Raw genomic sequence first — 23,346 nt, 5'->3', positions numbered from 1 at the left:
CGCGCCAAGGCCACTCCCGCCTTTGGGTTGGTTCTGGACAGCTTCACCACTTGAACTTCCCCGTTCTACTTAATCCCCCTGTCCACCTCACTGTCACCACCAATTGCCATCATGGCTCCCTCAAAGTCGTCCTCTTGGCTTTCCTCCGCCCTCGCCGTCTACGCATTCCTCTGTCTCTCCATCCCGGTGCATGCCCTCTACTTCTACGTGGACGGCCGCCAAACAAGATGTTTCTATGAGGAGCTCCCCAAGGACACTCTTGTCGTTGGTACGTCTCCTCTATCCTATCTGTCGACAACTATGATCTTGGAATTGAGCCCGACTAATAAATCCTGAAGGAAGCTACTCCACCGAAGTCATCGACCAAACCTCCAGCACAGGCACATACGCCGTCGACCCATCACTTACGATGCTGATTACCGTCGACGAGGTCTTCGACAACGACCACCGCGTCGTCAACAAGCGCGACGCCTCCAGCGGCCGCTTCACCTTCTCCGCCGCTGACCCAGGCAACCACAAGATCTGCCTCACCCCCGAGACGAACGCCGCGACTGGCGGCTGGCTGTCTGGTGCTTCGGCTGGTGCGGTCCGCGTCACGCTGGACGTGGCCATTGGCGAGACTAGCAAGATCGAGAGCGAGGATAAGGGCAAGATTACGGATCTGGTGCAGCGGGTTAAGGATTTGAACAGCCGGTTGCAGGATATCAGGAAGGAGCAGGTGTTCCAGCGGGTACGTTATTATCTTATTCCCGTCTATTTAGTGGTGGCACTATCGTGAGTGAACAATTCTAACAGTTTTATTCTTTAGGAACGCGAGGCTGAGTTCCGTGACCAGTCCGAAGCCACCAACTCCCGTGTTGTCCGCTGGACCCTGATGCAGCTCGCCGTGCTCTCGGTTGCCTGCGCCTGGCAATTATCTCACCTCCGCTCGTTCTTCATCAAGCAGAAGCTTACCTAAATAACGAGGACTGTTGAAGATGGAGAATGGTGCTAGTCTATGAATGTTTGAAAAAGGAGCTTAGCGTGTTGATGTATTCTTATGGAATGTGCGGACACGGACACTCAAGAAGAGGATATGACGAATTCTGACTCGCAGAGTCAATGATATGTTCCTATACATAGCGTTTTCTTGATGATATGAGGGTAATTGAATTTCTTTGACTCGATATCCGGGTTCTGCTGGCTTGCAGTGCGTGTTGACGTAGTGTTATTATTGAAGAACCTCGGTTGTTCCAATGTTTACCTCCTATACCCTGAAATCAATTGAACTGAAGATGTTTGTCATTTAGACAGCTGCTGTCAGACGGTTGTCATTTGTTACTTCTCGTACCTAGCACTTTTCAGGCTTATTACTTTGATATATAAAATGTCAAGAACTACTTAAACCTACGAAAATATATATCGACTACTACACCTATAAAAAACCCACTCCTCCCCCAACAACCCCAAACCCCTTCTCCCCCCGTCCAAACATCCCCCTCAGCTCAGCGGTAAGCAACCCCGAGACCTCCCAAGCAGCAAAGTGCTCACCAACATCAAACTCCTTCGCCCTAACAAACTCACCACCCAAAAGCTTAACCCAAGACATGGGCCACCGCATAATCTCACCCTTAAACTGCGCAACTCCAACCTTCACACCTTTCGGCACAGGATTCATTGAGTCAAGCAGCGTCTCATCCTCCGCGGACTCATAATATATCCTCACTGACGCTGCAGGACCCGCGCGCGAAAAGAGATATATACTCACCCACGTCAGAATCTCGTCGTCTGTCCAGGGGTACCTATCTGTTCAAAGATGCAGTTTATCGTATGTTCAAGCTAACAGGGCAACGGGGCTATCGTGGAGCCCGTAGCCTAGTGTTTGGGGTCGAGTCGCTTGTTGCGTTGCGTACCCGCTGCCTTTTGTGAGGTAGGTCCAGACCGTTGAGAGGTAGGCTTTTCGGTGCGGCAAGAAGGGGATCGGGAGGAGGTCTGTTAGGTAGAATAGGGGTTGTTCCCAGGGTTTGGGGATGCGCAAGGGGATGAGATTTAGGTGGATGGCTTTGACCGAGCTAGGGTATTTGTGGGCCATGAGGCGCGATATGAGGCTGCCCCAGTCGCCGCCTTGGGTTACTGTAGGTCGGTGAATAATCAGTATGTATGTTTCTTTTGCTCACTTGTACTAGTGTTCTAGGGATTAGAGTGATGCGGACGCACCGTATTCGGTGTAGCCTAGGGCTGTTATGACCTTGTGCATGGCCTCGGCGTATTGGTGGAGGCCGAACCCTCGCTTGAGAGGTTAGTACGGGCAGTTAGAGAGAAAAGAAGGTAAGCACACCTTCTTCACACCGGGAGAGAAGCCAAAGTTAGGTAGTGACGGTGCTACCACGTCGAAGACGGGCTTGTCCCCATCGCCGCCGGTCAGCAGGGGAATCAGCTTTGTAGCTTCGAGGAAACTTCCTGGCCCTGGTCATATAAATTAGCCTCGATATCAGAAGTCGGAGAGCATATCTGTACAGCCATGAATGAATAGCAGAGGAATAGCACCAGGTGTCTTGCTCGTATGGTGCAAGTAGTGTATTTCTAGGTCTTCGAAGCCATCGACGGATACAGAGACGGTGAACTGCTTGAACCGTTCATTCAATCTCCGCTCTTGTTCTCGCCAATTGAATCCATATCGCCAGTAAGCCGTCAGCCGTTTGATCTCGTCCAATGGCACCCCCATGTCCCAACCCGCATCGTCCAGCTCATCTGGGAAAGTGGTGGTGTCGAGCTTCTGGCGAAGACGGTCTAGGTCCGCTTCGGGGACGTCAACCTCGAAGGATCTGGACGGCATATTTGGGGTCATAGTAGTGAGTGCTATCGGAGACTGGAATCTGAATGACGTACAAGAGACGGGTTGGGTCTATATAGTGGTTGCCGTGGTTCACGTGTTCGGTATACTGTACTTGTGCTACCATTGCCTAGGTAAGAAGGTGGCTCAGCTGACTCGTATAAGGTTGCTTGTTCCTGACCAGGAACACTTGAATAAACCATCCATGGTTCTGAGCATGCCGCTTTTTGTTGTCCAAAAGTACTCTATACTTCTTTTCCTCATCCACACCGTACCTTGCTGCTGGTAACTGGTACTGACTAAGGCTGCGAGTGCTGAGTCCATCCCCGCGTCTAGACCGGGCGATCGGCCCCCAATAATAAGACAAGACCCCATCTCCAGCCAGTCCTGCGACAGTCCGGCCAGACAAGCCACCGATTCTAATTCTCTGCCTTTCCCCTCCTCGCCTGAACACCATCCTCGACCTGGCGGTCTGTCTCACTGCCTTCTGCCGCCCGTCTCTCTACCCTGTGACCGTCCATAAAGCTCATATATACCCACCCTAGGAGGAGATCGCAAAATCGACCGCCCCTCCCGCTCCTGTCTCGGCAAACGTCGGAATCGACCTGGACTCTCCAAGTATTTTCCCTACTTCGCCATCCTCCAGCGCCTCTATAAACACGATATACTATCTGGATACGACTCGGTACCTCTCCTCGAGGGGACGTCTGCTCTCTGCGCAGCGTCTTCCACCACCAAGCGGCCAGTCGGTCCGTCCCCAAGCCGACTGTGATTGATGTACGTGTTCGCATCTCCACTAAAACTGAATTCACGCAGCTCTAATTGCATTTCTATCTAGACCGAGAGTCATGCCCTGTCTTCTCTCTAGAGACGTAGCGCGCAATTTGTTGGTCTCGTATCCATCGCCCTCGGTTTCCTGGCGGCCTCCCATAACCTAGACTTCTCGCTATCTTTGCGGTCCTCAACTCCGCGTCGTTCGATCAAAAATATGCCCGAACCTCTAAAACCGGAATGGCCCAATTCTTCAGGGGCCGGTCCTACACTTTCTTTCCCTCCACAAGCGCCAGTTAGTCCCTTTCGATGCGAGGATTCGCAAGGGACCGGACAATTCGCGGGCGGCCCTGAATTCGCTGCAATCGAGCAGCTGGCGACTTTCAAGAAGGAGCTTCGCGCTCTCGACCTCGAGTCTTTCTGGAGCAAGCTTATGGAACATACGGTCTCGCTATGTAACGCACAGTATGCCTTCGTAGCCCGAAGGGTGAGGGAGGACGAAGTAAGCAAGGAAATTGGTGGACACAAACCTTCTGTGTTCGGCACAGCCTTTTACTACAACGATGGATCCCACAACATCGGGCTTCATAGGCGTCGATACTTTGCTGGTGGAAATCCCCTGTCTCACATGGACTTGAAAAAGCCCTGCTTGATCCCGGAGAACCTGAGCTCCTATGGCTCCTTCCACAGGGACAGGTTACCTTTTGCTGCTGAGGGATACCTAGCTATCCCTCTATTCTTTGGCAACGAATGTTTGGCCCACCTAGGTTTGATGTGGTCGAACTTGGGATTACAAAATCGAAAGCTTTCTTGGTCGTTTATGGAGTCGGTGCTCTTTTCCTTGGAAGACTTGGTTGTCCAGCGAATTCAGGAGGATAATGCAGCAGAGCAAAACCAGGAAATCTCAAATTCAACTTCACCAACTGCTCAGCGTCAAGAAGCGCTCGATGAAGCGTCTCTAGCGCATGGAGCATTCTTCTCGTCTCAGCATCTCAAACCTCTTGCACGCAGCCTCTCCCACGAGCTGCGGACACCGATGCAGGGAATTGTCGGGATGTTGGACGTTATGCATGCGACTGTTCGAGATGCTCTCGTCGGTAAACCAGCCCCGAAAACTGCTTATGTCTTTCAGTCCCTCAAGGAGAGCATCGAGATGGTTCAAGGTTTGTCTAATTCTCCAGAGTCATACTTCTCGTGCTAATCCTGAACTATAGACAGCGCAAGACGGGCTGTTGAAGCGGCTGACAATGTTGTGCACGCGTACGATCTCAACATGGAGGTTCCGAAAACACCACAAGGAGAGCAAGAGTTGAACATCTCTGGTGTCGCATCATCTCCGATTACAAAGTCTCCCATCGCAACATCCGATAACCGGCCAAATGTATTTATTGAGGGAAGCAACATAACGGTCAATCCTTATAAACGACGAAGAAGCAACCCTCCAGAAAGCGGCTTTGGAAAGACGCCGAAACAGAAAGTCCGCCGGGTGTCGTCCCCGAAAGAGCTCAGTCCGCGTACTGAGGAGGTCAAGAATGCTGTGCATGAGAGCGATAAGATCTTCAATTCGAAGACCCCGGCTCATCAGATCGAGGCGGTCATGGCGAGCATGGTCGACCCACGCCCATCATTGGCCGTACGAAGATCGGCGCCTCACCTTCTGTTAGAAGGGATCAACATCAACTTTCATGGCCCCGCACTGCGATTTACCAAGCTTCGCGACCTTCTTCGACTGGTGGTTAATGAGTCTCTTCATGTCGGCGGAAGGCCAGACTCTGTCGTCAGCAGTCCGACTGAGCTCGGTGAAAGGATTGAGGTTCGATCGCGGTCATCTAATGGAGAAGTCTACTCGAAGACGATAGACTGGTCTGTAGATGGCACAGTACCTGACGGACTCCTCACTGATGACCGAGACCTGGCTAAGCTGATCTCATGCGTCTTTTTGAATGCAGTAAAATTCACAAATAACGGATTGATTACTGTCAAGGCTTCGCTGAGTCCAAGGTCTAATGACATCCTCATTGATGTTCACGACACAGGTACTGGTATTCCTATGACATTTTTACCAAATCTTTTTAAACCGTTTGCTCGGGAAGATGCGTCAATCACGCGGAGTAAAGATGGATTAGGTCTCGGACTTCTCGTTGCAAAGGGACTGGCACGGAAAATGGGCGGCGACCTTGTCTGCGTTCGCTCAGCTACCTCCGGTCCTGAACGTGGCTCTGAATTCGAGATCAGAGTCCCAGTCAACGATGGAGCTGCTCGATCGCGTTCTATCATTCCATCACAGCTGATAACCCCTCCCAATCTCAAAGAGCCATCGAAATGCAAGGGCTCTGGTGATGCGGCGGTAGACTCTGGATCCTCACCACTACCAGCACCAACACCCATTCAAGAGCCGACTCCCGACCGGACGCCAACGCCAGTCCGCCCAGTGGCCAGTGCGTCATCCGCGAAAGAGCCCAATGAGCAAAAGTGCGATGCCAAGCCTGGGGAGAAGCACCCTCTTACTTTCCTGGTAGCAGAAGACAACAAAATCAACCGGCGGGTTCTGGTTCATATGTTGAAACGACTTGGCTATCAAGAGATATACGAGGCCGGAAACGGTAAAGAGGCTGTCCGTACAATGCAGAATATCCTCGACTCGCAGTCTGAGAGTGTTGCAGTTCCTTCTCAAAAGTCCCCAGAGCGAACCAACGAGTTTGTCGTCCCGGACCTGCCTAACCGACAGAAAAAGGCAAAACCTGTGGATGTCATCCTCATGGATCTCTGGATGCCGGAAATGGACGGCTATGAAGCTACGTCGAAAATATTCCAAATGGTCAGCGATCACCGTCCTCACGCCTCTTCCTCGTCAAACATCATCTCACCTTCTCCACATTCCCCTACTGTCCTCGCCGTCAGCGCGGACGTGACAGACGAAGCGCTGAGTCGGGCCTCGAAAGTGGGCATGAAAGGCTACATGACAAAGCCATATAGACTCATAGACCTGGAGCGTCTGATTGCAGGTTTCTGCAGCGACACTGCGCCAACACCGCAGTGGAATGATTCAACGACACATGACCTCAACTACAACTAATCTACATTGATGCCCTAACTATACTATACTTCACATGACGGGATGAAATTTTTGGAATGCCTATACCACACCCATTTTATGATCTTGGATTATCTTCACAGCTTAATATACTTTTGGCACGCAAGCCTTTATCTACAACATAGCCTCAGCGGAATAGACAATATTAGACCATTGGATTTGTTTCTTTCTGATAAACTTAAGCAGCTCTTTATCCGGACTTTCTTTTTGCTGACACCGCACAGATGTGATGTGACAATCTACCACACTAGCCCTAAGCCATGTGAGGCTCACAGACCAAGCATTGAAAGAGTCATGCAAGTCATTACAATCGCAGCTAGTACTCTAGTACTCAATAGCCTTGTAGATCCCATGTATAGAGAGCTTGCGTCATTGATGGAGCTTGGATGGTCGAAAGGCTGTTGTTGTGTTTCTTTCATCCAGGTCCATTCACTTTGGATGTTCTGGATGTTCTAGATGTTTTATTCACAGCAAGAAAGCCATCACATCTAATGAGCATATGATATTGAGTCTGTTCTGTGAATGTACTCGCTTTTTTTAAACCACAGTAAATGGCTATTATGGTCGTTCACAATGTCGTTTCCTTTCGTTTCGTTTGCTTTATAAAACTGTTCCTACCCTCAAGCTTGAGCTCTTCTACTCTTTTCCTTCCTTCTCTTCTTCTGGTTTCGAGAAGTGCTAGAGTCTTTCATCTCGTCCATCTGTACCTGGACCATCTCCTGCCTTTCCTTCCAGTTACTCTGGTTCTGATTCCAACCCTAACTACCCAACCCATCTCACCTACACATAAGCATCACCTACAACACACAGACAAAACCTCAAACAAAACCAAAATGGACCCAAACAGCCACCCCCTCAAAGAATCCTCCCTCTCCTCCATCGACTCCCTCCTCTCCTCAACCCCAACGCCAATCAAAATTCTAATGCTCCACGGGCACGGCGAATCCTCGCAAAAATTCTACCACAAAACCCGCTCTCTAACGTCCCATCTCAAATCCTCCTTCTTTGCTTCGTACCCTGAAAGACCATTTGAGTTCGTGTACTTGAATGCGACGCACGATGATGAACCTTGTACGCCTGAGATGCGCACTTGGGGGTTTGGGGATTATCAGGTTGAGAAGATTCGGGGATTGGAGAGGAGTGTTAGGTATGTGCTTGATTACCTGGGTAGGGAGGGGCCATTTGATGGTGTCATTGGGTTTTCGACTGGTGGTGCTGTTGCTATTCTCCTTGGGGCGTTGTTGGAGGGGGAGGAGGAATACAGGCAGAAGCAGGAACAGTCCCTTCTCAACATCACTCCCAACATCACCAGCGAGAAAGCCCCAGAGAAGGACGTCTGGAGAGGCACAGTCTTCAACATCCCACCCACCCCCTCTCCCAGCAACAATCACCCACGCCTGAAATTCATAATCGCCTACTCGGCTTTCATGCTCGGACACCCCATGTACCAAGCACTCTACACACCGACTCTGTCCACGCCAACACTGAGCTACTACTGCGAACTGGATCCGATTGTCCCGCCTCATCTGACGAAGGAGCTTGCTGGGCGGTGTGTGAACGGTGTCCTGGAGAGTGTATATGGGACGCACTTTGTGCCGAGGACTAGGGATAGTTATAAAATTGTGGAGGGGTTTATTAGGCGTGTGATGGGGATGGGGATGCAGGGATGTGGGTTTTATTGTGCTTGTGGAGGGAGGAATGAGGGTGGGAGTGGGAGTTCGAGTGCGAGTGGCAGTGGGGGGGAGTGCTGTGTTTTTCATTGATTGTTAAAATTGCTCGGGTTGGGGAGGGTTAGAGTGATAGGAGTTTGTGATGGGTTCTTTTGATTAGGGTAAGATTGGATATGGCGTGGTTCAAAATGTTTGATGTACGATACCATGTTGGAGTACCGACGGCGTTTGATGTTCCATTTACTTACCAGATTCTCTACAATATGTTTATTTGATGCATTTACAAAAGAAAATACATTACTTGATCTCTACAGTTATCTCCTTATCTGTGTTAATAGTAGGAGTAGTAGTGTTTAGGTACCTAGGTACCTAAGGGCGCTCGCTCGTACGTAACATGCGCTCAGCCCTAAGATACCTACCTACCCAACCTACCCATTGAATGGAGATAGACCTCGCTCTATCAAGCGAAGAACCCGACTAGAGAAACCAAGAGATCCTAAAGCTCAGCGCAGCGATTCATCCCGATAAGTACATAGTACATACTCAAGCGCAGGATAAAATCTTCTCCTTCCCCCCCTCCCCAGCATCATAAACCGTTTCCTCAGTCCATCGCTCCTTCCCATTTCCCATTCCAATGCCCGCTCCTTCCCAAAGCTGTCCACCGTTCTCGACTCATACGGCAGGAGCGATGGAGAATCGATGGAGGTCGCACCTTCCTCGTACTCGCTCCTTCCTTCCATAAAGACCAGATAGCAGTCGTTCCTTCCTCCTGTGCATACCTAATCTCATACTTCAACTGGGGTAGGTGCGCCTAATAGACCGGGAGCTCCTAAGGTTCCTATCTCGTTGATCGTTAATATAAGGTACTGTTTGAAGTGCATTGTATATGGCTCTGGTGTAAGTCATGTCTAGTGCATTAGCGTGGATTACTCCGTATACTCTAGTTCTACTCTAGTGCCAGCTCAGCTCTATAATTGCCCTTTTGTAATTTGCTCTAGATCTAGGTCTATGTATTCCGGAAAGAAACTCTCTGGACGCCGTGCTGGATAGAGACCTAGGCGAAATACGCGAGTGTATTATACCGGTGAGGATTGTCTACGTTGGAAAGGGTAAGTAGGTTTAATGACGGGACGGGATGGCGCTTCTTTACGTCTGTTTATACGGTTCTAAACTACAGCCTGTGGCCTGCAGGTTGCAAAACCCACAGCAATCTTAAATATAAATGACCGTCTTTGAGATACCTCCTGCCAGGAAATTCTATATATCAAGTCTCATGCTATTGGTTTAGCAAGCTGGCAAAAATAGCTTACAGGTAAACAAAACCGCAATCTCCCAAGTGGGTTTTGTAACCTGCAGGCCACAGGCTGTATGTGGGAACAGTAGTAGTGGGTTTAATCCTTGAGGATGAAAGGAGTGCCTCGTCTCGACCTTTGCTGGAGTTTAGAGCTTAGGGTTCGTACTAGAGCCCGCGTTGTCTTGTCTTTTTAGAGATTGTGCTCGTTGAAGTTTTCGTCTGGTATGCGTGTAGGTGTAGGCAGCTGGAGGTTGACTGGGGGATGCGGAGCTCATAGGAGGGGGGTTAGCCCATGGAGAGGATAGATACAATAGTCGAACTAGAGTCTGACAAGATGTACTTGAATAATGACTAGAAATGGCCTGAGCGGATGGTTTCCACATCCGTTGCTATTTTCCTGAGCGGCAGATTTAGCAAGCTTACGGAAAGGGAAAAGAACTTTGTGCATGAAACATCCCTTCTTTTCATAATCGTACACGGTCGTATACAGTGTATATAGGTATCATCTATCTATACAGGTCTATCGATCTCGAGTACCCGGCCTTCTCACCCCCTCACCCCCAGATTCCTCCCACGTAACATCCCTCCTAACCCTAATCCCATGCAACGGAATCTCATCGCCATAGTCATCATCAAATCCAGTCTGTGAAACCTCCATATGCACATCATTCTTGCCTAGTATCTCATCGGTCGGACGGAAAGCCTGTCTGTTTCCACTTCCACTGGCACCCGTACCGGCGCCCCTATTTACGCCCCTCGAGTTCCCTGTTGTGCTTGTTTTCTGCGATGAGCCGCGGCTGGAGAATTTGGAGGAGACCATCACTATCAGCGGGCGGAGGGTAGGCATGCATGCTGAGACGATGCCGATTGCGCATTCGATGACGGACCAGGTGCAGGAGCTGCCGATCGTGCCGGAAGTGTTTTGGATGTCGAATTCGAAAAGGGTGGTGAAGCGGTAGATGCTGCAGAAGACGACACTATAACAATTTGTTGTTAGCTCGCTTTCGGTGTTCTCTTCCCGCTCTGTCGGCTTGAGGCTTGGGAATGGACCAAGGGACGTACAAACTACCAAGCAGAAAGAGCCCGATTATAGACAACCTGCTCGCGAGCGGAGCCTGCAGTTTCCAAACCGCGCGCACAGGGAGAGACAGGATCGCGACGTCGGTAACGATATTAGGCACGGCGTTTCCAATGAACATGCCCTTGAGGTTAATGCATGTCCCAGGCAGCGCTGAGTTCCAGGTCCTTGCGATGGGTGTGCATTGGAAGATGCTCACGCAAACGATTGCTACCGACCATGCTATGGCGATTCCCCCCAGTATATAAGTGGCGATGAGGAAGCCTCGTGTTGGGAAGATTCGTGCGTAGAGAAGGAGAATGGCGATCTTTATCAGGCCGATTGTGACGCTGTAGGTGCATTCGAAGGCCATTAGTAGCTGGGTGTACTTTTTAGTAAGGGTTCATTATTGTAATCCTCTATTTATTCACCTTTGCGATCATGACCAGATTGTGTGCTGATTGAGTTTCAGCATGTAGTCCCATTCCATAATGGACCACTGCAAGAGGCCGTTAGGATGTATTCTGGATTGATTTCTGAGAGTAAACTTACTTGTCAGGTGAATTGCAGCATCTGCGAATAGAAATACCTGTGGAATATCAGAATCTAGTCAGCAAATCCTCTGTCTTCATACTTACCAGAGAGACTAGAATCGCATAGTCGTCAATGCCGATGGCAAGGCCCTTCTTCCAACGAGCCAATAGCCGCAACATCACAAAGACAGCAGCAATCACCGTCACTGCGATATTCCCGGCCCTGTACTCGCCCTGCTTGGAGTCGTAGATGTTAAATGCCATTATTGTCCAGTAGTCACCGCTTGGGCCAAGAGTTCAACACAAAGCGGACTCGCTTTAAATCGGGCGGGTATCGAGATTCGAAACAGACTAAAACGCTGAAGATACAAACCAGGCCATCTGTGATCAACTGATCCTACTTATGTACTCTATATTAATGTGGATGTGCCGCCACCTCCATGAGCGAATGAAGGCCCAACGTGCCCTTGCCATGCGCCAAGTTGACAGAAGGATTGTGTTAAGCGCTGGGTTGAAAGGAGGATTTCGGTTAGCAGATGGCAAGGAGTTGATAGGTAACACACTTTCTTAGTCCAACAAAGTGCACCATGATCAAATGAGAAAGTGATCCGTGGGTGGTGCTCTAGACCAGCGCCTGTGCGCATTGACGGCCGGCATGCAACGGTAATGGGCCTGGAACAGACTTTCTGATTTGACAATCGAACACCCGCGATCCCACCTGTCTGGCCTTGGAAAGGAATGGTCTAACGCCCCGGCAGCTGCCATATTGGCCGATGTGGATCCAGGTACAGTACGGACACTGGTGAACGAGATAGTCTACAGTAGCGTTGCTTTCAGTCGAGAGGTCTTCAAAAAGAGGGCGAAGGGATTGCCGGGGCGGTTGATGTCTCAACTCTTCTCCTTGCCATTGTCTGATACACCGAAAGTCATTGTCCCAAACAGCAATTAACCCCAAACTTCTTGAACAATAATATGGAGAAACCAGTTTTCGCTTTCGTACCTGGTGCGTGGCATACGGCCGAGACGTTCAATGGGCTCCGTCACCTTATGGCAGCCCAGGGACTCGATTCTGTCGCCATTACCACCCCATCTGTTGGCGCGTCTCCGCCCGTAAAGGGCCTCCATGCAGACGTTATTCACACCAGGGCTGTTCTTCAAGAGCTAGTCGATAACGGACGACAAGTGGTGGTGGTCATGCATTCTTATGGTGGCGCGGTCGGCGGGAGCGCCATAGCAGGGCTGGGATACGCACAACGAGCGAAGGCTGGTCGACGAGGAGGTATCATCATGGCCGTGTGGATGGCGGCCTTTGTAGTGCCCAAGGAGACGACAGTACTGGATCTCCTGGGCGGAAACTGGGAACCCTGGATGAAGTTCAAGAACGACGATGGCTATGTCCATACTTCCGACGAATCGAACGTGTTCTATGGCGATGTAACACCAGAAGAACAGCAAAAGCAAATTGCCATGCTCAAGCCGCAGCCTCAATTATCCTTCAAGGAACCGGCACTATATGAACCTTGGCTGGAAGTCCCTTCGATGTATCTGTTCTGCGAGAAGGACCAAGCGCTCCCACTAGTTGCTCAGGAGGCATTCGCGAAGATTCTAGGCCAGGGCCCCTCGATGACATACCGCACTGATGCATCTCATTCACCGTTCTTGAGTCAGCCTGAGAAGGTGATTGAGGGGCTGCGGCTGGCGTTGCAGGTTGGAAGAGAGCACAGTGGGATCAGGGCGCTGGCGGCGCTGTGATGGATAATTGTTGAGATTGGCTGGAAGATGAAAGATAATGGCGGCGACTATGAAGATGAAAGACGGATAGATGTAAATAGTCCTTCTACATACCAAACAGTGATAATTGAGTACTACAACGGGACTGGAGCAGAACACAAAAGGCAGAGACGGATCAGCTGACTCACGGGGTACTATTCAGGAAGGAACGATGGGCACCCGTGACCCGTTCCTACCTACCTATTCAGTAACAACCTGTTCGTCTGTTTTGCATCTTTCTCGAACTCTTCTGCAGCATCTACCTATGTATGTAACCAGGTAACCTATTCCACCTACATACACCTGCAGGCACTGCCCTCTCATTGGGCGGTACGCATGTTTGCTATATGTACTTTATTTGGCCCACGACTTGCTGGACAAGGCATTTCCATGCGCGTCATGTAGAGAGACCATCTATTTCTACTGAGGTAGATACTTAATCTCCTATATCAACCTAGAGCTTCGACTGCGGAGTGCAAAAAAACTCCTCCTACAGTACGACGGCGAGGATTGCCCTAGATTAATCTACAGGTGCTCTACTCGGTACATATCCATGTACCGATTCGAAGATAAGGCCCCTGGTCAGAAGAATCCAAAGTTCGATGTGTGGAACTCAAGACTCTCCACAAATAAGATAAATCACCTAGGAAGAATGAACTAGGAAGAAGGCAGTGTGGACGGGGGAATGATCAATTCCAATGCGGCTGGGCTAAGAATCATGATTCACGTCTATCAGGATTCTTAATTTGAGTATCATTGGATCTCGCCCAGTGTACTACTGGAGAGATAGTAGGCTTCTATATTCGAGTCAAGGAGATTACATTGCAATCTATTATGACTTCCTGGCTGGACATCTACATGGGCCTTCGAGAACTTATATTGCTGCTGTATCCTTTTTGCGAGATACGTGGGATATGCGCCAGGGCTACGTGGACGGGCTTGGGAAGTCCGGAAAGTCAATGGGTTGAAGGCAATGAGGTGATTGCTGATGGATGACTATAGCCGTGGCCGAAACTGACACAGGAGCTGCTATAGCATGGAGTGGCAGTCAAAGCAGCACTGCTCGTCTACTAGAACAAGGTCGCAGTTCTTTGCTCCGAATTAGGCAACTACCAAGCTCGCTGGCGATGCGTAGTGCATCTTTTACTCTTGATAGCAGCTCAGCAAGAACAATGATGTAGTCCTTTCAACCCGTATATTTGTAGGCTATGAGACGTGCATAAAACCGGTATAACACCAAATAACCCCCGATGAGCCCTCTAGTCTTGTCGTCCCTTGAGCAGCCGCTGGGTCACCTTGTCCTTCTCTATGATGTACACCTGAGCACCCCAACCCGACAGGGCGTCTCTGTCGACTGCACTGAGGAGTGCCTGGGACATCGTCTCGAAGAGGTCTTCTGGGGACTATGAAATCGATCAGTCAGCGGTCTATATTCCCGATAGAAGATACCCAAAGTATAGTAACATACCAAATCCGGCTCCCACAGACCCTCACAAGTACCAAACAACTGATCAGTCGCAGTACCAGCGACAATAAAGTCCTTGGCAAAGTCCATACACCCAATACTGTCAAACCCGCAAATAAAAGGCTTCCCTGTCGTTTGGTTGATTCCAGCAATAACGGGGCTAACAAAGTACGATCCGAAACGCTTCTCGTAGAGCGACGAGCTGACGAGGTTGGCGAGTGTTTGGGGAGCAATGTGTCGCTCTTCGCGGAGGCGGTACATGTTCACTTTGAGGCGGAAGAGGTCTGAGACGGTCGACACGTCCGTGGCCAGACCGGTCAGGCCGAGATATGTTCCGGGGGCGTAGTTGAAGATCTTGGGGAAGTTGTTGGAGACGGTCAGGGCTTGCATTCCGAGGCGGAGATCGCAAGCGATCGCGACGCAGTCCTTGCCTACCATGGCGACGCAGGCGCCACCATCTTAGATACTGTCAGTATATCATCGCGAAGAGAATGAAAGAGCGGGCGGAGGGGGAGCTTACTGATGTCGAATGGGTTACTCTGTAGGAGTCGGTCAGCTAGGTGTTCGGAAGTGAGCTGGGGCCTGGACACAAACCATTTTGAATGCGAATTGAGAGCAGAAATCAGAGAATACGCGAGGACAGAGAGGGCTCAAGGAGAATGAGAGCTGGAAGAGGAAGAGGTGGTGGTGAAAGATGGGATGGAAGGAGATGGAGATGGAGAGTGAAGCAGTCAAGGTGAAGCTGGAGCTCTCGGGCGGAGGATTGGCGTTAAGGTTGGCCTCTCAGGCTCTCAGCTTCTTCCGATGACGCGCCGCCCGCTGCCTGTTCAACCTCTGGACACCACCTCACCATACCTCAACAACGTTATTGTCTAGCTTTTACAGGGCTCTTTTCTATTCGGACGCTGCTTGGATGATATTTTTGAGTCTTGGTCCCTGGACTTAAAGCTCCCCCGGTTTCTGGACATCGTGTCCGACGAGCATCAACCCCGCATACATTGAGCCTCACCACTACAATGAGCTCTCATGTCGTTGTTCTCGATTCATCAGCTCGAAGAGCTACAATCAAAACAACTCCCGGAAAGTACTTGACCGATGTACTGCAAGAAGCATGCAAGAAGCTGGGTGTCAACCCTAGTCAATATGGACTGAAGTAAGCCTACTATATACCAGCTAAAAGTCACGCCGATCACTGACTTTGATCTCAAAGACATAAAAGTAAACAACTCGATTTATCGCTAGCCATTCGCCTCTCCGGACTTTCACCGGGCGCGAAGCTCGAACTCATACAGCTCTCTCGATCGCCTTCCGTCGTCACAGTCGCCCTACAGCTTCCTCCGTCAGAAGCCCGCGGTGCCCCAAATGGGCGGCTTATGGACAAATTCCCTAGTACAACCACTGTTTGGATGCTGCTCCGCAAGTTCGAAGCTGGTGTCGCTGGTACTGCGGCTCTCCGCAACTTAACAGGCCGAGGAGTACCCGTCACTGAGGGACAAGGCTCGGGACGATTATTCTACGAAACGCCCGTCGTACAAATATTGGATCGCGAGCTCTCTACGTTGCCTGACTTTCAGAAGACCCTGGCACAGTTGGGATTCAACAGCGGAAATGTGCTGGTGCGACTCAGCTTCCGCCGGACAGACCAACCTCTGGAGGATGCGATGACACAGATCCACGAATACTTTAAAGTAAACGAGGAAGAGGCGGTGGCAGAAACAGCACCTGCACTACAATCAGAAGCAGACAAGGATAAAGAAAATGTGCCAACTTCTCAACCACCGGCGCCTGTCGCCGACAGCGCGGACGCTCTTACCACCAAACAAGAACCTACAGAAACACCATCAGAACCCGCCCAAGAAAGACGCTCTCAACCCGAATCATCAACCGAAACTCCCACCGACTCATCTCGACCCGTAATTGTCTACGCCCCTCCCTCAAACAACACACCTCAAGTCGCCCAAACCGCATTCAACGACTCCGACTACGTCCCTTCAGTTGAGCACGCCCAAGTCCACCAACGTCGCCTGCAAGCAGCAAGCAAAAACACCCGTCTCCGCTCCGACGCCGAACTCGCCGCCGCAGCGACAGCAGAAGAAGAGCGTCGCGCCGCCGTCAAGGAAATAGAAGTCAAGATACGCCTCCCAGACCAAAGCCAGATCGTCTCGGGATTCGGACAGCAAGATACAGGAAGAACCCTCTACGCCTTCGTCCGCAACTGCCTCGCCCCGTCGTACGCATCCGAGAAATTCATCCTAACGAACTTCTCTGGCCCCGCGGCTTCAAAAACACACCAGCCCAGCGTCCCCTTCCAATCTACCCTCCCGGACTCAGATACACGTCTTCTAATAAAAGATCACGGCATGACCGGCCGCGTCCTGGTCAACTTCTCATGGGACGCATCCGCCTCACCCGACACACATAAAGCACGCTCCGGGATCCTGAGGTCGGAACTGCAGACGAAAGCGCAGGAATATAAGGTTGAACAGCCGGCCGATATAATGGATACGTCGGAGGATGTGACGGTGAATATCAAGGGTGGTGATGAGGGAAAGTCTACCAGTGAGAAGTCGGGGGTAAAGAAAATTCCTAAGTGGTTGAAGTTGCCGGGGAAGAAATGATTCTCCCTTTCATGACGAATATCTACCAAGATTGGCGAGCTAGGAGGCTACGAGCGGTTATGTCGGTCATGTCGGTTATGCCATGTCAATGATGAATAGGATGAATGAAATAACCCTCCGATTGCGGATATAATAGGTCTACGTAGCATGCTCTAGTAACTGTATAAAGACCAACTTGGTATATCTCGAAATCGAACACTACGTAGTAGATCAAGGTAAAAAACCAATTGCCTAGCAGCATTCGGTATTAACTCTCACTAGACTCATGTACGCAATCCACCGCCCAAACACACTCTTCAGTCACCCGGGATTTCGGTGCAAGAGATAACCTCCTTCCTAATAAAATGCACACGGGCATGGTATAGAGCATCCATCTCACTTAAACTCGATCTTCATTCATCTCATTTTCGATTCTCGCTAAGGTAATTTTTGATTGGGTGGTGGAGACATGGAGAGACATGATAGTGGTAGGAGGTAGAAGAAGAAAACGGGAATAGTATTTTCATTCAATCAGTTTAATTTAGTGAGCACCGACACGGCGGGCCTCGGCGATGACGCGCTGCATGTCCTCGACCTTTCTCTTGCCGCGGGTGAAGGTTCCGAGCTGATGAAGGGAAATAAGTTAGCTTCGTGTTTTCGGTGTCATATATATGAAAGGGTGGAATTCTGGGTTGGTTGCTGATTCATTCGATGGAGTTCGAAGCAGTCACCAGGCTGTGATGCTGGGACTGGAATAAACCAGCAACCCGAACAGAGCCAGATTCGTCCCCGCTGAACAGTCACCATCCAACCCGGGATCCCCATATAATGTATGAACGTACCCTCTTCTTAGCGAGCTTACGGGCACGCTTGTCCTGGGCGTTGCGCAGGAGTTCGATGACACGGCGCTCGTAGGGAGCGAGACCGACGACCTCACGGGCGATGTCGCGAACGAAGGCGGTGCGGCGGGAGGCCTTGCCCTTGGAACGGCTGATGCGGTTCTTGGGGGTGTTGAGGGGGGTGGTTTTCTATATAGCGATGAAGGTTAGTTCACCGTTTTGGTTCAATTTGTTCATGGTCTGCCAATGGAGGATGGATAATTTGAATGGATTGATCGAGGTTTTCGTGTTGACGGGAGCTAATTCGAGATGCCGGTCGAGCTTGCCGATGAGTTCATAAAACGGTTCGAATGCATAGTTTGAAATTGGCGGGTGGTTTTGGCGTGTCGATATCCAAGCAGACTGTATGTTGTCGACTAGAATATTTCTGTCGACCGAACTTTTCTGATGTCGAAAACTTCCTTCCGTTCAACGCCCATAATTGCCTCCATAATCCAGGTCAAAGGTCCATAAACATATCCAATTATTCGCTCGCATAGTGTCTCGTTTCGTCTCGCATCGTTGCCGAAAACCTCAATCCATCCATCCACGTATCCAACTTCCACGGCAAAACCACACATCAGGAGTAAAGAAAAGGAATACATACGTGGCCCTTGTTGAGACCAACCGCAATACCGGAGCGTTCAGCAGCCATCGCGACGGAGTTATCGAGGACGACTGGTTGGCGACGAGGTGGTTGTTGGCTGAAGTCGTTGTCGAAGGTGCGGATAGCCTGGCAAACTTCTCCAGCGTGTTGCCTGTGGGTCTGTTCACCGCCCTCGCTACGGCGTAGGGCTAGGGCTTGCACGGCTATCCTCAGGCCTTGGCAGGATAACTTTTATGCCTCAGGCATTAACACCCAGTTCCAGATCTATAGATCGCCAAGCACAACCTACTCTCTACTGTCACCAGAGTCCAGACCTGCGGTTGATGGTACTAAACTATCTCACTCCGACACACGTTTTAAAGCATGATGGTCACCTAATATCCTAGGCCACAACGGGCATCTATGCCTTGGTCGCTCCTTCCTCTTTACACAGTACATTCAACCTAAGCGCATCCGGAAGGTGCGGTTCATCGAGATCAACTCCTGCCGGCTTGCCAGGCACTCGTCAGGTTACTTCTATGTAGCGCTCCTACCGCCTATCTGTACGCCGAGTCTGATTGCTTGGTTGAGAGACTCCAGTAGAGTCACCTGCTACGCGAGGCTTAGGAGAGCGAGATGTCACACAGGGGGATATCAGTGTCACCCAACAGCGCAAAGCCAAGGTCTTTGATGAAATTGCTTCGTCCTGGAGGAATGGCCCGGAGGTGGCTTGAGATTACTTAAAGAGGCGCAGACGGTAGTTCACACGTCCAGCCCCCATCCTCGTGTTCCTCCCTTGGGATCTTGCTGATCTTGCCTGCGAGACTATTGGTTGAGAGACCCTTGTCATTGAGAAATCGACGTGATGAGAGTTTGCCGAGAACGACCCTATGTGAAGGCCAAGGTCCTCCGCCTCGAGGCCTCGGACCGTGATGATTGGAGTCAGACCCTGAGCAATAAGCTGATTTCTCAATTATGATAATATACGGTCCTCCCGGTCAACCCCTTTGTCCTTTTCTCAAGCGGTGATGTGAACTTGGAAGCAATCCAACGTTGCAAAATGCCAATTTGCTACAATATACTTGGAAACGAAGACCCCTCACTCTTTGCGTGCTCAGATGATGGCCATCCTGCTCATTGCTGCGCGCGCGATCAACTATGCGCGTCAAACGGACTGTGTGTCAACGGACCCTCTGAGGAAGAACCCCTTACACCGTATACCGTAGGTGGATGTACAGTGCAAGACTTTGAGGTTGACACCTGTAGAAGATGTTATCAAGGCATGTAGCTGGTCCTTGATTCTCTCCAGCCTTGCTTGCAGGCGAGCCCTTCACCCTGTGGGCGGATTGAGGTCGCTAACAGTGAATCTTTGCAGGTGGAGTTGGAATCAAACCCTGCGGTGAAGGAACCTTCTGCTGCTACAACTTCAATGGATGCAACTGCAACAACGCGACGCATACTTTCTCTCAGGGCCCGGTTGAGATAATCTCTGCGACGACCCCCGGCGTCCCCATCGCTTCTTCCCTCTCAACTACTGGGTCGTCGACCTCAACAACAACTCCAGAATTTTCACCCATCAACAACAATGATACGGCCTCCTCCAACGATCTTGGGGTGGGACTCGGAATAGGGCTTGGTCTCGGCATCCCGCTCTCGTTGGCCGTAATACTTGGGGCACTATTCATTTTCCGAAGGCGCAAGGGGGCAGCAGCGGATTACAATACACAAGGGCATCAGTCGTTGCCTCCATCTGAAATTGACAGCAGCGGTCGTGGTTCTCTATCTCCCAACGGTGGAGTGGCGTCGCAGATTCATGGTCCTCACAATTCAGCAAGGCAGCCGAAAGAGCTGCCTACCTCGCCAGATTGGATTGTTGAAGCTGCATGAACATTAGTATTGGTGCTTACTACCCTACGGTAGGCAGAGGTTGAGTTTTTGTTTGTGCTTTATAGACCATGTGTTTTTCGCCTTTTCCTTTCTCGTTTTTGCATAATGAACGCAGCGGGCCCTGCTTGGCCGGTTAGTATATAGCATTTCTAGCGAGCTTATTTAACATGAATCAATCAATGATACCCTGGATTACTTGTTTATTTCTCTTGGGTTCCCATTTTCACTCATTTAGAGGAATCGCCGTTAGCAGGTAGGCACATATCATTTGCCCTAATCGATGAGAGATTCATTTTGGAACCTTGTCTATAAAGCACCTAACTGCCGGCACCTACTTAGGCAGAAGTGCAAGAAAAAGGAAGAATGACACGATACTATTACTATATCTACCTGGCAACCCACAAGCTATGTACCATATACGCCATATTATACCAATCAACCAACCACCGACACCCACAACCTCTCCTCTACTCTTAGCCTACCCAACTATCGACTCTCCAACGTCCTCGGACTCCCAGGCCCAGACTCAACATCAACCTCTACAGTCTTCAAAATTCCCGTCTCAGACTTCTTATCATCCGCAGAGCCGGTGCGATTCCCGTCTCCATAGTGTGCACCTTGTGCTTCAATAACGACCCGCGTTCGGCTCCGCTCGGCTTTAGCTTCTGCTGTGTATGTGAGGCCTGTGAAGACCTCGTCTTTATCTCTTCCTCGATCCTTGTCGCCTCCGCGGGTATATCCATGTCCATACCCATACCCATTCACATACCCAGATCCGTAATACTTCGCCCACTCTGACTCGGCATACCCGCCTCCCTTTCCATTTCCATTTCCATTCTCATTGCGTCTCCCACGAGACATGGACACCCTCCCCTTCGACAGGGAATACATATCCGCCTCGACATATTTATCGAGCGAGCGATCCACAATTGAGAAATCTGAGGCCCGGGTCCGGCTTAGGTCGCCGCCATCGCCGTCGCCTGCACCGCCTGTCCCGGGTTTCAGACTAAAAGAGCGGACTTTGCTGCTGAATGTGCGGAAGAAGGTTGGGAAGGCGGGGAGGCAGGAGGCGATTATGGCGCAGGTTATTTCGGCTGTTCTGGTGGTTTTTAGTATACAAGGTGAGGATTTGAAGAGAGATTGAGAAAGAAGGGAAGGGGAGAGGAGGATAACGCACGTCCACAGGATCTCGTCGTACCACGCTTCTGTTTTGTTCTTGCTGGCTCGGTTGCGGATGCTTGCTTGGAGGCGCATTATGCTTGCGAAGCAGCCGCTGATAACATAGTGCTGTCAGTATGTCCCGCCATCTCATTATCTTATCAACGTGAGAGAATATGGAGAGCTTACAAAACCCCGGCGGCGAAAATCGCTGAGATGCCCATTTTAAGTCTTGTTCCCATGTGCAATCGCCAGACACAGATAATTGGGAGGGAGAGCATTAACAAGTCCGACAAGACGTTAATAGCAGCCGTGACCAGGATGGGAATGTTGATGTTGATACAGTTCCCCGGTACCTCTTGGATCCAGATCTTGCGCCGCGGTGTACATTGGAAGATCTTGAGGAAGAAGTTCGCTAGGTAGAAGGCTAGATTGAACCAGATGAGGGTATGAATTGCGTGGTGGGTTTTGCCTTGGCGCGTTGGCGCGAAGACGCGCAGGTAGAGGAGGAAGATGGAGAGTTTGGTTATGAAGATCAAAGGCGCGTAGAAAATCTGGGAGGCGTCTGCTAGCTTTTCGTGACGGGGTCTGTTAGTTGGGCTTGGACGGCTCTTGGGCTGGGTAGGAGGGTATGTCTGTCTATACCTTTCTATATTGCCGGTAGTCGTCCGGAGCAACAGCCTTTATGTGTATTCCGTTCCCATACTTGTCCATTTCAAGAGATATTACCGCATATGCTATCAAGCCCAGCTAATTTCACAGTCAGTAAACCACTATTATCATAGAGCGCACGCCAAAGCAACATACCCAGGCAACAAAACAAGTGACTAACAACCCAGTTAGTCAAGTCCAATTGATAACATCATTCGTATAGCAGCAACATACAATCTTCCCACCCCCGCGTCCTCAAAACCAGGACCTTCGTGTACATCCGTATCCCAACACAAAGCGTGGCCGTGGTCAGGCATACCGTCTGCGTAACTATACTCCACGTCCGCACTGAGTTCCGGTAGTCGAATGTTCGTGTGTCTGGTATCTGCGTGTCATTGCGAGGAAAGATCCCGACCATCATGGTGGCGGGGTATAGAAGTAATCGAGGGAGTGAGTGACTGGAAGAGCGCTGCTCTATCTGGATTCGTTTAAATCAACAAGTTGATCAGTCAATCCATCAAAAAGAGCAAGCAAGCAAGCAGAACACAGCGAGGAAGAGGATGGGTATGTCTAGAGACCGGACCAACCTTCTGTCAAACAATAAGAAGACGCGCTCAATAGCAAAGACTCATTCCGCACAGACCGGGAAACCATCTTCCATTAGGTACTTATTCGAGTGGTCTGGTTAAGTTTGTTGCGCTCGGTGTTTGAAAGTCGACTGACTGCTCCCACCGCTACTACAACGCGAGCAATCCGCATACGGATAAAGGAACACAGATGCGCAAGCGAGGAGACCATGGCCACTGCAATGGTGGAAGGCAGGGATCAGAGCGCCTATCCTTGTCCGCCTGCGAAGAGAAAGCTGGTATCCCTGCGGTGTGACGTTGCTGGGACAAAGGGTTGCTTTGTCTCACGACGCACTCAGTTTCCGTGCAGGACGACTATTGATTGTAGGTAGGTCGTTGGATATGGAGTTCGTATTGTGATAATAAGAGGCTGGTTGAGGGATGAAGAGAGAGTGACGGGCGTGGTTAGGCTATTGATGCAGGTGGCTGAGTTGGGTTGGCTTCTCCAGAAACCGCGATCCACGACTCTGTTGCCTCGTGGGTTGTGGCGAGAGGAA

The 23,346-nt window shown here is 50.4% G+C and overlaps 11 protein-coding genes across 11 annotated transcripts; 6 read left to right on the top strand and 5 right to left on the bottom strand.

The window, feature by feature from the left end:
* Positions 1–8: 8 nt before the first annotated feature.
* Positions 9–1,409, top strand: BDV14DRAFT_71636 (emp24/gp25L/p24 family protein). The gene is made up of 3 exons (XM_073777358.1): positions 9–268; positions 339–730; positions 809–1,409. The coding sequence occupies exons 1-3, from the start codon at positions 112–114 to the stop codon at positions 956–958; spliced, it is 699 nt and encodes a 232-aa protein (XP_073627709.1). The 5' UTR covers positions 9–111; the 3' UTR covers positions 959–1,409.
* Positions 1,410–1,414: 5 nt separating this feature from the next.
* BDV14DRAFT_190020 (epoxide hydrolase) lies at positions 1,415–2,815 on the bottom strand (the record flags this gene model as incomplete). Its single annotated transcript, XM_073771283.1, has 5 exons — positions 1,415–1,781; positions 1,824–2,112; positions 2,197–2,269; positions 2,318–2,445; positions 2,497–2,815. 5 exons carry the CDS (start codon positions 2,813–2,815, stop codon positions 1,415–1,417), a joined length of 1,176 nt encoding a protein of 391 aa, XP_073627708.1.
* Positions 2,816–3,057: 242 nt separating this feature from the next.
* On the top strand, positions 3,058–6,898 carry BDV14DRAFT_174147 (uncharacterized protein). The gene is made up of 3 exons (XM_073768854.1): positions 3,058–3,589; positions 3,651–4,746; positions 4,798–6,898. The coding sequence occupies exons 2-3, from the start codon at positions 3,801–3,803 to the stop codon at positions 6,657–6,659; spliced, it is 2,808 nt and encodes a 935-aa protein (XP_073627707.1). The 5' UTR covers positions 3,058–3,589; positions 3,651–3,800; the 3' UTR covers positions 6,660–6,898.
* Positions 6,899–7,510: 612 nt separating this feature from the next.
* On the top strand, positions 7,511–8,440 carry BDV14DRAFT_200555 (serine hydrolase-domain-containing protein; the record flags this gene model as incomplete). The annotated part of the gene is made up of 1 exon (XM_073773539.1): positions 7,511–8,440. One exon carries the CDS (start codon positions 7,511–7,513, stop codon positions 8,438–8,440), a length of 930 nt encoding a protein of 309 aa, XP_073627706.1.
* Positions 8,441–9,930: 1,490 nt separating this feature from the next.
* Positions 9,931–11,799, bottom strand: BDV14DRAFT_174140 (uncharacterized protein). The gene is made up of 5 exons (XM_073768853.1): positions 11,337–11,799; positions 11,251–11,287; positions 11,130–11,197; positions 10,704–11,077; positions 9,931–10,618 (listed from the first exon to the last, which is right to left on the bottom strand). The coding sequence occupies exons 1-5, from the start codon at positions 11,493–11,495 to the stop codon at positions 10,162–10,164; spliced, it is 1,095 nt and encodes a 364-aa protein (XP_073627705.1). The 5' UTR covers positions 11,496–11,799; the 3' UTR covers positions 9,931–10,161.
* Positions 11,800–12,012: 213 nt separating this feature from the next.
* Positions 12,013–13,266, top strand: BDV14DRAFT_174137 (alpha/beta hydrolase). Its single transcript, XM_073768852.1, has one exon. It carries the CDS (start codon positions 12,204–12,206, stop codon positions 12,981–12,983), a length of 780 nt encoding a protein of 259 aa, XP_073627704.1. The 5' UTR covers positions 12,013–12,203; the 3' UTR covers positions 12,984–13,266.
* Positions 13,267–13,846: 580 nt separating this feature from the next.
* Positions 13,847–15,195, bottom strand: pup3 (proteasome core particle subunit beta 3). Its single transcript, XM_073768851.1, has 4 exons — positions 15,061–15,195; positions 14,987–15,005; positions 14,470–14,924; positions 13,847–14,404 (listed from the first exon to the last, which is right to left on the bottom strand). The coding sequence occupies exons 1-4, from the start codon at positions 15,061–15,063 to the stop codon at positions 14,261–14,263; spliced, it is 621 nt and encodes a 206-aa protein (XP_073627703.1). The 5' UTR covers positions 15,064–15,195; the 3' UTR covers positions 13,847–14,260.
* A 92-nt stretch (positions 15,196–15,287) lies between these two features.
* Positions 15,288–17,186, top strand: BDV14DRAFT_174134 (putative UBX domain protein). The gene is made up of 2 exons (XM_073768850.1): positions 15,288–15,619; positions 15,677–17,186. Exons 1-2 carry the CDS (start codon positions 15,483–15,485, stop codon positions 17,082–17,084), a joined length of 1,545 nt encoding a protein of 514 aa, XP_073627702.1. The 5' UTR covers positions 15,288–15,482; the 3' UTR covers positions 17,085–17,186.
* BDV14DRAFT_174132 (60S ribosomal eL36 domain-containing protein) lies at positions 17,187–18,667 on the bottom strand. Its single transcript, XM_073768849.1, has 3 exons — positions 18,549–18,667; positions 17,906–18,091; positions 17,187–17,688 (listed from the first exon to the last, which is right to left on the bottom strand). The coding sequence occupies exons 1-3, from the start codon at positions 18,594–18,596 to the stop codon at positions 17,605–17,607; spliced, it is 318 nt and encodes a 105-aa protein (XP_073627701.1). The 5' UTR covers positions 18,597–18,667; the 3' UTR covers positions 17,187–17,604.
* A 188-nt stretch (positions 18,668–18,855) lies between these two features.
* On the top strand, positions 18,856–20,604 carry BDV14DRAFT_174130 (uncharacterized protein). The gene is made up of 2 exons (XM_073768848.1): positions 18,856–19,807; positions 19,903–20,604. Exons 1-2 carry the CDS (start codon positions 19,588–19,590, stop codon positions 20,412–20,414), a joined length of 732 nt encoding a protein of 243 aa, XP_073627700.1. The 5' UTR covers positions 18,856–19,587; the 3' UTR covers positions 20,415–20,604.
* Positions 20,605–20,900: 296 nt separating this feature from the next.
* On the bottom strand, positions 20,901–22,644 carry BDV14DRAFT_200549 (uncharacterized protein; the record flags this gene model as incomplete). Its single annotated transcript, XM_073773538.1, has 6 exons — positions 20,901–21,513; positions 21,592–21,687; positions 21,762–22,144; positions 22,218–22,322; positions 22,380–22,399; positions 22,458–22,644. 6 exons carry the CDS (start codon positions 22,642–22,644, stop codon positions 20,901–20,903), a joined length of 1,404 nt encoding a protein of 467 aa, XP_073627699.1.
* Between the last annotated feature and the right edge of the window lie 702 nt (positions 22,645–23,346).

Source organism: Aspergillus stella-maris (assembly GCF_047715825.1).
Source record: "Aspergillus stella-maris strain CBS 113639 unplaced genomic scaffold BDV14scaffold_30, whole genome shotgun sequence".
NCBI classification, from domain to species: domain Eukaryota; kingdom Fungi; phylum Ascomycota; class Eurotiomycetes; order Eurotiales; family Aspergillaceae; genus Aspergillus; species Aspergillus stella-maris.
Note: the sequence above shows the minus strand (reverse complement) of the source record. Positions and strands in the feature narration are given on the sequence as shown.

Bases quoted from the DNA above. Each gene is read 5' to 3' on its own strand.
- BDV14DRAFT_71636 (XM_073777358.1), top strand. From the start codon at position 112: ATGGCTCCCTCAAAGTCGTCCTCTTGGCTTTCCTCCGCCCTCGCCGTC. The intron at 269-338 runs GTACGTCTCCTC...TAAATCCTGAAG, and splicing joins CAAGGACACTCTTGTCGTTG to GAAGCTACTCCACCGAAGTC. The intron at 731-808 runs GTACGTTATTAT...TTTATTCTTTAG, and splicing joins AGGAGCAGGTGTTCCAGCGG to GAACGCGAGGCTGAGTTCCG.
- BDV14DRAFT_174147 (XM_073768854.1), top strand. From the start codon at position 3,801: ATGCCCGAACCTCTAAAACCGGAATGGCCCAATTCTTCAGGGGCCGGT. The intron at 4,747-4,797 runs GTTTGTCTAATT...CCTGAACTATAG, and splicing joins GAGCATCGAGATGGTTCAAG to ACAGCGCAAGACGGGCTGTT.
- BDV14DRAFT_174140 (XM_073768853.1), bottom strand. From the start codon at position 11,495: ATGGCATTTAACATCTACGACTCCAAGCAGGGCGAGTACAGGGCCGGG. The intron at 11,288-11,336 runs GTAAGTATGAAG...GATATTCCACAG, and splicing joins ATGCGATTCTAGTCTCTCTG to GTATTTCTATTCGCAGATGC. The intron at 10,619-10,703 runs GTACGTCCCTTG...AAATTGTTATAG, and splicing joins CTCTTTCTGCTTGGTAGTTT to TGTCGTCTTCTGCAGCATCT.
- BDV14DRAFT_174137 (XM_073768852.1), top strand. From the start codon at position 12,204: ATGGAGAAACCAGTTTTCGCTTTCGTACCTGGTGCGTGGCATACGGCC.
- pup3 (XM_073768851.1), bottom strand. The intron at 14,405-14,469 runs GTATGTTACTAT...TCGATTTCATAG, and splicing joins GTCTGTGGGAGCCGGATTTG to TCCCCAGAAGACCTCTTCGA.
- BDV14DRAFT_174134 (XM_073768850.1), top strand. From the start codon at position 15,483: ATGAGCTCTCATGTCGTTGTTCTCGATTCATCAGCTCGAAGAGCTACA. The intron at 15,620-15,676 runs GTAAGCCTACTA...TTGATCTCAAAG, and splicing joins CCTAGTCAATATGGACTGAA to ACATAAAAGTAAACAACTCG.
- BDV14DRAFT_174132 (XM_073768849.1), bottom strand. From the start codon at position 18,596: ATGGCTGCTGAACGCTCCGGTATTGCGGTTGGTCTCAACAAGGGCCAC. The intron at 18,092-18,548 runs GTATGTATTCCT...ATCGCTATATAG, and splicing joins TTGGTCTCAACAAGGGCCAC to AAAACCACCCCCCTCAACAC. The intron at 17,689-17,905 runs GTACGTTCATAC...TCCCTTCATCAG, and splicing joins GTAAGCTCGCTAAGAAGAGG to CTCGGAACCTTCACCCGCGG.
- BDV14DRAFT_174130 (XM_073768848.1), top strand. From the start codon at position 19,588: ATGCCAATTTGCTACAATATACTTGGAAACGAAGACCCCTCACTCTTT. The intron at 19,808-19,902 runs GCATGTAGCTGG...GAATCTTTGCAG, and splicing joins CTGTAGAAGATGTTATCAAG to GTGGAGTTGGAATCAAACCC.